The sequence below is a fragment of the Acomys minous genome (genome assembly GCF_964271855.1).
Source record: "Acomys minous genome assembly, chromosome: 12".
Lineage (NCBI taxonomy): Eukaryota > Metazoa > Chordata > Mammalia > Rodentia > Muridae > Acomys > Acomys minous.
The window spans coordinates 90,988,668-91,000,852 of record NC_140493.1 but is presented as its reverse complement, the minus strand read 5'-3'; the positions used below and the strand labels follow the sequence as shown (position 1 = coordinate 91,000,852).

Here is a 12,185-nt window from a genome sequence, read left to right as displayed (position 1 = left end):
AAGTGCTGGGATTAAAGGCCTGTGCCACCGCACCCAGCTTTCCCTCACATTTTTATTCACACATTGACTCAACTGGCGCAGCAGGTATTTGCTGTGTGTCTCTGTGTCAAGAGTATTTTAACCCTGCACCTCCCATGTGTGGGAATTACAGAGCCCAAACGGCTTGACTTCTGTCCTCAAAGGCTCCAAGTTCCAGAAAACTAGCTGAGGCAAAAGAGCAAAGGGATTGTATGGCTGTGTCACTGTCGAGGAACTCTGAGCCATCTGCAGTTTTTATAGCTTCCCTCCCCGCCCCAGCTGTCCTGGTGACTGTTTCAAGGGCTTCCGCTGCACTGGGTTCAGTAGTGTCAGGTCACTCACTCAACTGTTTGGCTGTTGGTTTCTAAATGTGTCAAGAAGCACATACTAGAAAACTTATCATTACAACTGGGTATCTTCAGGATAGCAAGTCAGTTGGGATTGTGACATGGCTCTAGACGTTTTTCATCTTGTGTATCTGAGCCTTTTAGTCAATAAACAACGGTCTACCTCCCCTCCTCTGGGTTCCTGGCAACTACTGTGCTGCTTTTCTGCACTCTGCGAGGCTACACTAGATACTTCATATAACTATAATTACGTAATAGCTGCCTTTTCGTGACTAACTTTATTCCACATAATTTCCTCAAAAGTCATTCGTACTGTAGCATGTGACAGGATTTCCTTCCTTTTCAAGGCTGAGTAACATTGCATGCGCGTGCCCCTCCTGGCTATTATCCTGCCCTCAGGGGCGCTTGGAGAGTGCTGCTGTGGATGTGGGTGCTGGGGCTGCTCACAAGGCAGCTGCCAAGGAAGCTTTCTGAGGGATATGTGAAAACAGCTGAAACATAGTTTGAGGAGGCTCTGTAAGATCAAATCTGCAGTCTGGGCATAGTGGCGCACGCCTTTAATCCCAGCACTCGGGAGGCAGAGGCAGGCAGATCTCTGTGAGTTCGAGGCCAGCCTGGTCTACAAAGCGAGTCCAGGACAGTCAAGGCTAACACAGAGAAACCCTGTCTTGAAACCCCCCCCCCCCAAAAAAAACCCAAAAAGATCAAATCTGCTCTCTCCTGCTTTTGGGACGTTGCTTTGGCATCATTTATCTCAAGGGGGTGTGTGTGTGTGTGTGTGTGTGTGTGTGTGTGTGTGTGTGTGTGTGTAGTGAGAATCCTGTGATCCCTTGTACATGTGACAGAGGGGCTCTGAAGGTCGAGACAGCCTTCCTTGTGCTGGCCTCCAGGCTGTCAGACCCCAGCTGCGTTCACAGCCCCAGATGCTCCCAGAGGATTCCGGGCTGTACACACTTTGCCCAGCTACCCAGGGCCGGGAAGAGTCTTGTGGGGCGGCCCTAGGGCCACTCCTGGAAGTTATAGTTTACTTTGGGAGGAGGCCAGGCCTGGGCGGGACCCCCACCCCCCTCAAGTACTCAGCTCAGAGGGAAGTGATTATATTTATTTATGACCCTGATTTGGTAGAGCTCCGGCCTGGGGGATGGGAGAAGTTGGAGGGGAGAGGAAGGGACAGAAAAGCTGAATAGATTGATGGAACCTGTAAGAGGGGAAAGTCCCTGCCCTGTGCCTCTCCTCGGCTTCATGCCAGCAAGTAAGCTCCCCATCAGTAGTGGGCTGTACCGTGGTGTCCTGTCCCCGGCACACGGTGGCTCTAATTCCTCAGCCATGTTTCCGTAACCCAACTCCATGGGTAATGGCTGCATGTCCTCCCTGCTCCCCCAGGGTGGTGATTATGAACTCAATCTTGGAACACATGTGTGCGGACGTGCTCCAGCAGACGGCCACGCAGATCAAGTTTCCGTCCACGGGTGTGGACACCATGCCCTACTGGAACCTGCTTCCTCCCAAGCGCCCCATCAAGGAGGTATTGACGGACATCTTTGCCAAGGTTCTGGAGAGGGGCTGGGTGGACAGCCGCTCCATCCACATCCTTGACACCCTGCTGCACATGGGTGGCGTCTACTGGTTCTGCAACAACCTGATTAAGGTACTTGGGCTGGGGTTGATGTGGGCAGCTGTGTAGACTGAGGCAGATGTCCTCAGCGGGGATAGGCCACGTTTCTCTGGGAAGTTGCTAGAAGGTGGGTGGTCTCCTGGGGAGACAGAGGTAGGAGCCTCACCTCAGAGAAGCACCTTAGAGTCAGGGTTGAATAGCACCTTTGGCTGTAGAGGTGGCTAGAGCATCAGCACCCTAGGGCCCAAGAGCGCTTGCAGCATCTCAGTAGCTGCTCGCCTCTCTCTCAGGAGCTGCTGAAGGAGACTCGCAAGGAGCACACCCTGAGGGCAGTACAGCTGCTCTACTCCATCTTCTGTCTGGACATGCAGCAAGTGACCTTGGTTCTGCTGGGCCACATCCTGCCTGGCCTGCTTACGGACTCGTCTAAGTGGCACAGCCTTATGGACCCTCCTGGCACCGCACTGGCCAAGTAGGATCCTCTCCAGAGCCTTCCTGGTCTCCCACCTTGAGCCCTAAGCAGCTAGCACCCAGATTGAGTCACCTCAGCCTTGGTGCCACCCTAGGAAGCTGGGCTGTGGTTGGCGGGCCTGCTGAGCGGAGGTGGGGGTGGGGCAGGGGATAGAGTGGGCTTGTTCAGCATGGGCACACATAGCTTTTTTGGGGCCCTCTAACTATGCCTTGTTCCTGGAACCTTTGCCAGACTAGCCGTGTGGTGCGCCCTGAGTTCTTCCTCTTCCCACAAGGGGCAGGCGTCCTCTCGCCAGAAGAAGAGGCACAGAGAAGACATCGAGGTAGGCCCGCTGCCGGCTTGCTCACGTGCTTATTCAGCAAACATTTTCTGATCGCTTAAAGCAGAGAGCTACCTTCCCGGGCAGGGAGTGGGGCTAAGATAAGTTGTGTTGGCCTGTTTGATTGGTCAGGGTCTGGAGGAGTGGCCGATGTGGCCCCCTGAGTGTCCTTGATGAGGGGCCTTTGTGCTCACTAAGGCAGAGGCTGGGGTGTGGGAAGGATCACCTTTGATGATGCTTGCCAAGGACTGCAGAAAGCTCATTCCTCCACTCAGATCTGCCCTCCAGTCCGTGGAGACTTGGGGAGTAGGGTGTGTGACTGTGACTCCCCGCCCCCCAGGATTATATCAGCCTCTTCCCTGTGGAAGACATGCAGCCATCTAAGCTTATGCGGCTCCTGAGCTCCAATGAGGATGACGCCAACATCCTGTCAAGTCCCAGTGAGCACATGGGCGGTCTCGGGCTTGCCTAGGACTGCCCCCTAAGGACCTGCCTTGGTTCCCAACTGACAACCGTCTGGCCTGCAGATGGTGGAGCAGGAAATTGCACCTCTCTGTCCCCTAACCGGTGCTCTGTTGCCTGCCAGTGGGGACAGGGTCACCACTCTTCCCAAGACCTGAAGCTTTCTAAACCCTACAGTTGTCCCCGCCTGATTAGCAGTTGAAGGGTAGCAAGGCACCCATTGAGTTCACTGTCTTGGCACAGCTTGTACCATTGACTCACCCACTCTACCTTCCTTCCTAACCCAGAGACATGCCCTGTGGCTGAGAACAGGTCCTGCCAGGCTGTGACCTGGGGCCGCCCTCCTGCCTTCTTACCCAGAGGGCAGCCCATGGTATCCTCTCCTTGTTGCCGGCTTCCCTCTCCCAAAAGCTTGTGTGGCATGTAATCTTTCTTGTTTCTAGAGATCTCTCCTGTGCCTAGAACTTTCTCTGGAGCCTTGTAGGGATCAGAGGACCAGCCACATGTTTGTACAAAGGAAAGATGTTGGGTTGTCCACCTATGACCTATGACCTTAGCCAGGCCCTTAGTAAACAGACTATCCATAACATGGGCTTGGAGTGGGCTGGGCAGCTTTAGTCACACAGAGTGCCAGGATTGGCCTCTGATGGGGCTCAACAGGGCTAGTTCCCCTTGTCTGCTCCCCAGATTCAGGCTCCTCTGTGTCCAAGACTCCCCTGATAGTAGAGGACAGGTAAGGCTCCCCTAGAGTCAGAGCTGATGCAGCACCCTCTGCCACTCCACAGCTGATCGCTCCATGAACAGCTCCCTGTCAGCTTCCCAGCTCCACACAGTCAACATGAGGGACCCTCTGAACCGAGTCCTGGGTGAGTCCTCCACCTCTTCAGAGGCAGAAGGAGTCCTCTGGGCCCCTGACGTCCTGCCTCCGCTTCCCCACTGCTGCCTGCCTGCGCTCTGCTCGTCTCCTGTGCCCCCTGTCCTTTCTGTGTGAGCCTTCACCGCTTCTTGCTTCCCCTCCTTGGTCCCCTTCTTCCTTGTCTGACCTGTTCTAGAACTCTGTCCTCTCGTTCCCTCTCTGCACAGCCAACCTGTTCCTGCTCATTTCCTCCATCCTGGGCTCACGCACCGCTGGCCCCCACACCCAGTTTGTGCAGTGGTTCATGGAGGAGTGTGTGGACTGCCTGGAACAGGACAGCAGAGGCAGCATCCTGCAGTTCATGCCTTTCACCACTGTGAGTGGCCCAGGCGGTACGGGGGTAACCTCAGAGAAGGGGGTGGGGTGTCTTTCTCCTGGGATGTCACACCCAGGATGTCTCTGTCTATGGCAGGTATCAGAACTGGTAAAGGTGTCTGCTATGTCCAGCCCCAAAGTGGTTCTGGCCATCACAGACCTCAGCCTGCCCCTGGGTCGGCAGGTGGCTGCCAAAGCCATCGCGGCGCTCTGAGGAGCCTGGAATGGCTGCACGGGGTCCCAGCCGCAGCATCCCAGCAGGGAGCTGTGAGGATGAGCTACCTCCCTTCATCCTGTGGAACAAGGTTGCTCCCACAGTCTGAGACCTTCCCCACCCTGCCCTGACTTACCCTGGCCCTACCACACCTCCCAGTTGCTTTTGTAATTTCTTGTCCTTTCAACCAGTACCCAAAGACTGTGAGCAGTTCGGATGGTTGCCCCAATTCTAGCAGTAGCTGTACTCCAAGGAGGGACTTTTCAGGGCCACCATGTATATATAAATTTATTTTTATAATCCATGAGGGGGGCCACCCCTTGATTCCTTTGTAAATAAAGATCCTATAGCTATTAAGTGCTGTTGGTGGCTGTTTTTTTTTTTTTGTTGTTGTTGTTGTTTTTTTTCAGGTTGCAAAGAGTTTTTTGTTTTGAGCCCCACCCTACCCCCACCCCGGTGTTGGTGGCTGTGTTGCTTGGGTTAGACAGTGTCTTATGCCGGAGCCAGGGACGGGCACAGCCCTGTGGTGGGGAGGAGGAGCCGTGGAAAGCCTGGGGCATTGTTCACTGGAATGCGGAGGACTCAGTAGTGCTCCCATTGAAACCGGGAAGTTGAAAGGCCCCTGTGCTTTGCAGGCTGTCCTGCTCTTTAGTCACAGTCCACCAAAGTTCACCGTGTGCTCCAGGAGGGATGAGGGTGAGGACTCTAGAATGGAAGATGGGCTGGGTGGTGGTGGCGCACACCTTTGATCCCAGCACTCGGGAGGCAGAGGCAGAGGCAGGCAGATCGCTGTGAGTTCGAGGTCAGCTAAGACTACACAGAGAAAACCTTGTCTCAAAAAAAAAAAAAAAAAAAAGGAATGGAAAATGGTGAGGAGGTGTTGAAGAGCCTGTGGTCTGGAGGACTGTGGAGGAAGGCTGGGCAGCTTTGAACCAAGGGGAGCCTGCAGCTGCCTCCCGTCCGCTCCCATGGCCGCAGCCCCACCCTTCCCGGCTGCTTCAGCTGAGGAGTGAGCCAGGCAAGGAAGTGGGTGGTGATGGCGGGGAGATGGAGCTGGGAAAGCCCGGCAACCCTGACCTGAGCTCTGAGCCAGTGTCACCTAGAACTCAGCTTCCTGCCTGTGAAAGGCATGGGGTCACTCGGCCGGGTGGGCAGCTTTGTGGAGGGACTTTCATAGGTGGTGAAGGGACCAGTCCCGTGCGAGTGCAGTTTGCCCTGGCTGCAGCTCAGCCTGTTCCCAGCCACAGCCTTCTCTCCCGCTGACTCACGATCCATCTGCTCTGAGATAGGGACAGTGTGGGCACTTTCTTTTCCTTTCTTTCTTTTTTGTTTTTTTGTTGTTGTGGTTTTGTTTTGGTTTTTTGAGACAGGGATTTTCTGTGTAGCCTTGGCTGTCCTGGACTCACTTTGTAGACCAGGTTGGCCTTGAACTCAACAGCAATCCACCTGCCTCTGCCTCCTGAGTGCCGGGATTAAAGGCGTGTGCTACCACACCCAGCCCAGTGTGGGCATTTTCACTCTTGTGTCCCTGTCACATAGCTCATGGCTATACACAGTGGCACCTTGAAGATCAGGTGAGGCACATTGTCCTTCCTCCCCCAGCACCATTTCCCCTCCATCTGGTCTCTCTTGCCACTCACCAGCTCCTGGCCAGGCATCAGCCAAGCCCAAGAAGGAAAAAAGACTTTTACTGGACACAAACACTTTATTATTCTCAAGGTTGGTTACAGTGAGCAAGTAGGGTCTAGAGGGAGAGCAGACAGGTAGGCTTCCATGCCATACCCTCCCCATAGGCTCCCTCCTGCGTTTCCCTCCTACACTCCCAGTTCCAGGCCAGCAAGGCCCTAAAAATAATTCAATAAATTCTAGGGCCAAGCCTGGCTGCCGCTGTTTCTTTAGGGCCTTCCTTCCTACGTGGACAGGGAAATCTGACCTGGTTGGGCAGAGCAAGGGATGTAAGGACCCAGTTTGGGAACACTGCTGTTTAAATATTAAACAGGGATTTCTTGTCCCCCCCCAAAAGGGAGACCTCCTGAAGCTGCCTGGACCCCTGAGATAGGTGCCTCAGAGTGGTGGGGACTCACTGTGGCTCTCTCGGGTCCCCGCCACAGAACTGGGTGCCTGGAGCAAAGTCAGGAATCAATACTTGGTATTTACCTGTCTCCCTCCCTGCCCTCCACAGGAGGACACAAGAGCTTCCTCTCACTGCCACAGGCAGGAGAACAAAACTCAGAAGTGGAGAGAAAGACCGAGAAGCTTGGAGCTCCGTTTTCTCTGTCTTTAAATAGTAGGTTTAAATAACGATAAATATTAAATAGAGATAAATAAACTGGCTGGGAAGGGCCTTGCTCAGGGCCAGGCAAAGTCATGCAGAGCACAGCGAACCAGCTCCAGGAAGCTCTGCAGGTGCGAAGTGGCCAGGACACCCCCTGCCCGTCGCTGGAAGGCAGAGGTGAAGGTCGGCATGGTGCTCTGGGTGGCTGGTACAGGAGGGGCCACTCCCAGGCTTTCCATCTGTGAGGAGGAGGTAAAGTTGAAGATGATCAGCCCTTACTTCAGGTGAGGGAGTTCTGGGGTGCTGGTAAGCTGGCCCGTGGGGCTGACTATTAACACTAACAGAAACAAGACTCCAACTCTCCCCCTCCTGCCTCTAGGCCTGCAGGCTGACGGCTCCTCTCCGCCTGAAGGAAGCCGGTGGGTGAGTGTGTGTGGGTGTCTACCCACACCCAGGCCTCTGAGAATATGGTCTCCAGGATGTCGAAGCACGCTGGCATGACCCTATCCTGACTCTTGACCTTCCAGACAATCCGTACCTGCTGCCAGACTGTGGTGGCAAAGTTGGCTACATCCAGCTGTAGCATGTCCAAGGTGGGGGCCAACCCAGGGGAAATGCCTGCTAGGGCCTGCAGGAGGCCTTGGTAGAGGAAGAGTCCACTGTGGAGTTGCCTCAGGCATCTTGTCTGGGGACAATAGGATGGTTAGACGGGATGGAGTGGGACACCCCCCTCTCTTCAGGAGCCCAGATACTGAGGTGTAGTCCCTTCTCCTCCTCCTCCTCCTCCTCCTAGTCTCCACACACTCACCAGCTGCAGGGCCTGACTGGAACAGCCGTTGAGGGGAGCCTGCGGGATACCCAGAGAGTGGCCGAGCAGCACCAGTTCTTCCGGGTGGCACAGCTTGTAGGTGGCACACTGTAGGGGGAAGGGTACTTGAGGGGCGCTCATGTGGGCCAGGCTGTTTCTCCAGCCCACGTCCTCCCATCGCTCTGTCCACCTGGTTTCCTCAGCTCCCTACCTTCCTGGTGACCCTAAGTGCTGCCCCAACCAGAAGGTCCCACTGCTGCCTCTTCTCCTTTTCTTCTGTGCCCCGTGTTTCCTCAGTATTCTGGAGATACTTGTGCGCGAGGCAAACCCCATCCCCACCACTGTGTGTCCCTAGCCTGCTCCTATTCCTATTTGCTCCCCCCCCCCACCCCACCGCCCCCCCCCCCCCCCCCCCGTCCTCTCTCCCTTTGCAGTCTCACTCACCAACTGCTCCAGCAGCCCTGAGGTCCTCGCCTGAATCTTCCTTACTTGCTCCAAGGACTTGAGCAGGAAGGTCCGGGGCAAAGGTGGGGACGGTGGCACTGAGCTGACAGAGACCAGGGGAATGGCCTCCTGTCCTGACCACAGTGTGCTGTGCCACAGCAGGAGCTGCAGGGCTGAGAGCAGACACACAGGTCTGAGACAATCGCTACGCCAGCCTCCCTCCTTTCCACCACTCCCCGGGGCAGGTAATTGGGCACTCACCACCCAGCAGCTTCACGCGGCCCTGGGCAGAAAGTTGAGCCATGGATTCTGGGTGATCTGGCTGCAGCTCTGGGCTATGCCAGGGCCCAGCTCCAGGGGGCCTTTATACAGAAACCCATGAAGGCCTGGGAGGAAATTACCTGGGGTTAGGGCAACTCACGCTTAGTAATAACTTCCCAGGATTTATGCAAATTTGTCTATGGCCCAGGACAATGCAGGGGGTTGGGGAAAAGCTGTTTGCGAAAGTTTTGTGAAATTGTGGAATCTCTGTCCCTTCCTTGACGTCTTGCTCCCCACCCCACCCCCAAACTCTCTTCCTCCCCTCCAGCCACACCCAGGCCTGAAAACTCCAGGGAATTTGACCTACTGACTATTCCAAGTCAAGGCTGAGCTGCTAGTGACAGGCGATAGCAGGGGACCCAGTCAGACCTTGGGGAAGAGGCAGGCCCCAGGTCAAGGTTGTTGCGCTCTCTCTCTCTCTCTCTCTCTCTCTCTCTCTCTCTCTCTCTCTCTCTCTCTCCCTCCCTCTCCCTCTCCCCCTCTCCCGCTCCCTCTCCCTCTCTCTCTCTCTCTCCATCATTTGGCAAACATGCTTGGGTACTCCCCTTCTGTGCCTTCATCTGTGAGTCTCAGGCTGCTCATACCTGGGGCGAGCATTCCACTAGAGCAGGAAGAACTTGTTACCCTCCGCATTTCACACCCAGATGCCTCCTGTAGTGCTAGGAGCCTTGGACAGTACCCTAGGGTCTTGCTGTCTGTGCCCACCCCACATTTGGATAAAAAACATGGCTCAGTGTTCGTTCGGGCCATCCTGTCCCAGGCTGATTAGCTGGGAACTCCCCAATACCCCCCAACTATGACTCATTTCTTTAAGCCCCTGGATCCCAGCAGGGCAGGCAGAGAGGCCAGAGGAAACCGGATGTCTGTCCTGAATGAATCAAGACCCTTTGGGGCTCTTTGCTCACCTGACCTTGCCTTTTTGCCTCTCCTGGCATGTTACTCTGCCTTCTAACGTAGCAGGGTCTGGGGCATCTGACGTCAAGGGCTGGGACACACAGTGCCCTGATGATCTCTGTTCCATAGAAGAAAGAGATAGTATGAGCTGGCTCGATGCAGGCTGGAGCCAAAACGGAGGAGCTGTAGCCCCAATGCTAGAACTCTGTCTGGTGTTAGTTCTGGAAGTGACCTCAGTGGCTTCAACCCTGAGCACTGGGCCAGAGAAGGGAACGTCTTGCCCAGTCATGAGTAGTGGCGTTGGAGGGACATCCCAGCCTTGGTCTCAATCCCAACAAGATTTTACTGAGTAAAGAGGAGGGGCTCCCTTGTCTGACTGATCGCATCTCAAAGCGGTCACTTTCTGAACTATTTCACCCCCACCTTTTGGACTAAGGAACATAGAAATCTTTTGACGCCTAGCTGACTGGGCGGGGCCATCTCTGGGGCTAGGGTGCCCTCTGGTGGCCATTGGTGACCATGACAGAATAAAATGAAAGCATGCCGTGCCATGGACGTCAACTGCTTATCTACCCTCTTTGCTTGGGAGGGCAAGGCAGGAGAGTCCCATTCTTTTTTTAGTTTTTCAAGACAGGGTTTCTCTGTGTAGCCCTGGCTATCTTACAATTCACTCTGTGGACGGTGCTGCCCTCGAGCTTAGAGAGATCTGCCTTCCTCTGTCTTCGAAATGCTGGGATTAAAGGCGTGCCCCACCTTTGGCGAGATTTCATTCCTAAACATGCTGACTGGCAACAGCTGCCTACCTCATATATCAGAAACTCCTAATTGTGTATAGATCAGTGGTCCTCAACTTGTGGGTTGTGACCCCCAGGGATTGCACATCAGGTATCCTGCACATCATATGTTTACATTACAATTCATAACAGTTGCCAAATTGCAGTTATTAAGTAGCAACAGAATAATTTTATGGTCAGGGGTCACCACCACACGAGGAACTGTTAAAGGGCCACAGCATTAGGAAGGTTGAGAACCACAGGTGTAGGGGGTGGCGGGGATGTTGAGGCCAGCCTGCTCTACAAAATGAATGTACACAGAGAAACTCTGTCTCAAAAAACAAAAGCAAAAATTAATAAATAAAAAGATTTAAGCCAGGGACGTAGCTCTGAGTAGATTGCTTAACATACCAGAGGTCCTGAGTCAATCCCCAGCCCTGCAAAACAAAAACAAAAACCAGATAAAAATCTCCCTGAGGGCTGGAGAGATGGCTCAGCAGTTAAGAACACTGGCTGCTCTTCCAGAGGATCTGGGTTCGATTCCCAGCACCCACATGGCAGCTCACACTTGTCTGTGACTCAGTTCCAGGGGATCTGACACCTTTATACATATACATATATGCAGGCAAAACACTAATGCACATAAAATAAAAATAATTTTTAAAAATCTGTCTGAGCCTTTTTGGGGGTTGCGGGTTGGCAGCAAGGGCAGGAGGATCGCTGCTATCATTTTGTCCTGTCAACTAATTGGTAGGCTACAGATGAGGGGCAGCCTTGATGAAGTAAAAGCCCTTGCCCGGGGCCTGGGAACTAGCTGATAGGTAGGTGAGTGGTCTTTTGAAGCCCATTTTGTTCTATTGGACTTTGCAGCACTGTCCAGCGCACCTTGGACAGTGGAGAATAAAGACCAGAGGAGCGAGGTTTGGAGTGCAGCTTGCTGATACAGTACTTGCCCAGCATAGTTGGTGAGAGGTTGGCTGCAGAAGCCCTTGCTTCAGGACCGCTGGAAGAACAGACAAGTACTCTTAACCACTGAGCCATCTCTCCAGCCCCCCACCCCTGGTTTAATTTGTTAAAAATTTATATTTGATGTGTATGAATGTTTTGCCTGTGTGTTGGAGAGGGCATTGGGTCCGCTGGAACTGGAGTTGTACATGGTCACATGCCAGGCTCTCTGCAAGAGCAACATCCTCCCTCCCTCCCTCCCTCCCTCCCTCCCTCCCTCCCTCTCTCTCTCTCTCTCCTCTCTCTCCAGGATTTCTGTGTAGCCCTGGCTATCCTAGAACTCTCTCTGTAGACCATGCTGGCCTGAACTCAGAGATCCACCTGCCTCTATCTCTGAGTGCTAGGATTAAAGGTGTGGGCCATTACGCCCATCACAAGCTTGACAAAATACACATATGGTGACACAACAGTTTTAACCAGAGAGCCATCTCTCCAAACCCCTTGTCTATGATCTTTAAACAGGCACTCGCTCCTATGATGCGGCCGTGTGGATAGCAAGCACAGCAGCCCATGCCTTTCTCACCTGCCCCACTTGCAGCTCTTGCTGGTGATGCCACAGTCAGTACCACAGGCTCATGGTTACCACCTGATCCAAAGTAAGCCTTCCCTTGGTCTGGTGAGTTTGTCACTATTATAGTTGGGTCATTTGCCAAGATTTCCTGGTCTTTACTCTTTTTGAATCTGTTGTGAGCCATTTTTTTTTTCTGTCAGTCTCCTTGGTATCTGGAAGTTTAAGGCCAGCCTAGTCTGTGTAGTCAGTTCCCAGCCAAGCAAGGCTACCTTGTCTCACAAACAAAACAACAGACAAAAACTGTCTAATACTTGGAAGTATGGACAACTTTGACACAGGCTGAGAATACCTGTGAAGATTGAGTGGCGAGCTGGAGGGAGTCCCATCTCACAGAAGCAACCTCATGCATTGTATGACACTAAGGGAGCATTAGCTTGAAGGGTGTAGCAACGCTGGGTCACTGTGACCAGGGCTGG

At 53.7% G+C, this 12,185-nt stretch overlaps 2 protein-coding genes across 7 annotated transcripts in view; one reads left to right on the top strand and one right to left on the bottom strand.

Moving 5' to 3' along the window:
- The window catches only part of MED24 (mediator complex subunit 24), a 46,619-nt gene extending 41,584 nt beyond the window's left edge, over positions 1 to 5,035 (top strand). For all 5 annotated transcript variants that reach the window (XM_084749351.1, XM_084749352.1, XM_084749349.1 and 2 more), the window contains 7 exons: positions 1,749 to 2,013; positions 2,271 to 2,452; positions 2,684 to 2,774; positions 3,112 to 3,211; positions 4,019 to 4,099; positions 4,317 to 4,465; positions 4,562 to 5,035. In XM_084749351.1, the coding sequence (XP_084605477.1) occupies positions 1,749 to 2,013; positions 2,271 to 2,452; positions 2,684 to 2,774; positions 3,112 to 3,211; positions 4,019 to 4,099; positions 4,317 to 4,465; positions 4,562 to 4,678 (985 nt within the window). In that variant the 3' untranslated portion in view covers positions 4,679 to 5,035. The remainder of the gene's footprint in view (positions 1 to 1,748; positions 2,014 to 2,270; positions 2,453 to 2,683; positions 2,775 to 3,111; positions 3,212 to 4,018; positions 4,100 to 4,316; positions 4,466 to 4,561) is intronic.
- A 1,170-nt stretch (positions 5,036 to 6,205) lies between these two features.
- CSF3 (colony stimulating factor 3) lies at positions 6,206 to 11,238 on the bottom strand. 2 transcript variants are annotated; one of them, XM_084749375.1, is made up of 5 exons: positions 8,467 to 11,238; positions 8,206 to 8,378; positions 7,762 to 7,869; positions 7,492 to 7,638; positions 6,206 to 7,192 (listed from the first exon to the last, which is right to left on the bottom strand). In XM_084749375.1, the coding sequence occupies exons 1-5, from the start codon at positions 8,507 to 8,509 to the stop codon at positions 7,028 to 7,030; spliced, it is 636 nt and encodes a 211-aa protein (XP_084605501.1). In that variant the 5' UTR covers positions 8,510 to 11,238; the 3' UTR covers positions 6,206 to 7,027. The 2 variants fall into 2 exon arrangements, with proteins under 2 accessions (XP_084605501.1, XP_084605502.1); XM_084749376.1 differs by lacking the exon at positions 7,762 to 7,869.
- Between the last annotated feature and the right edge of the window lie 947 nt (positions 11,239 to 12,185).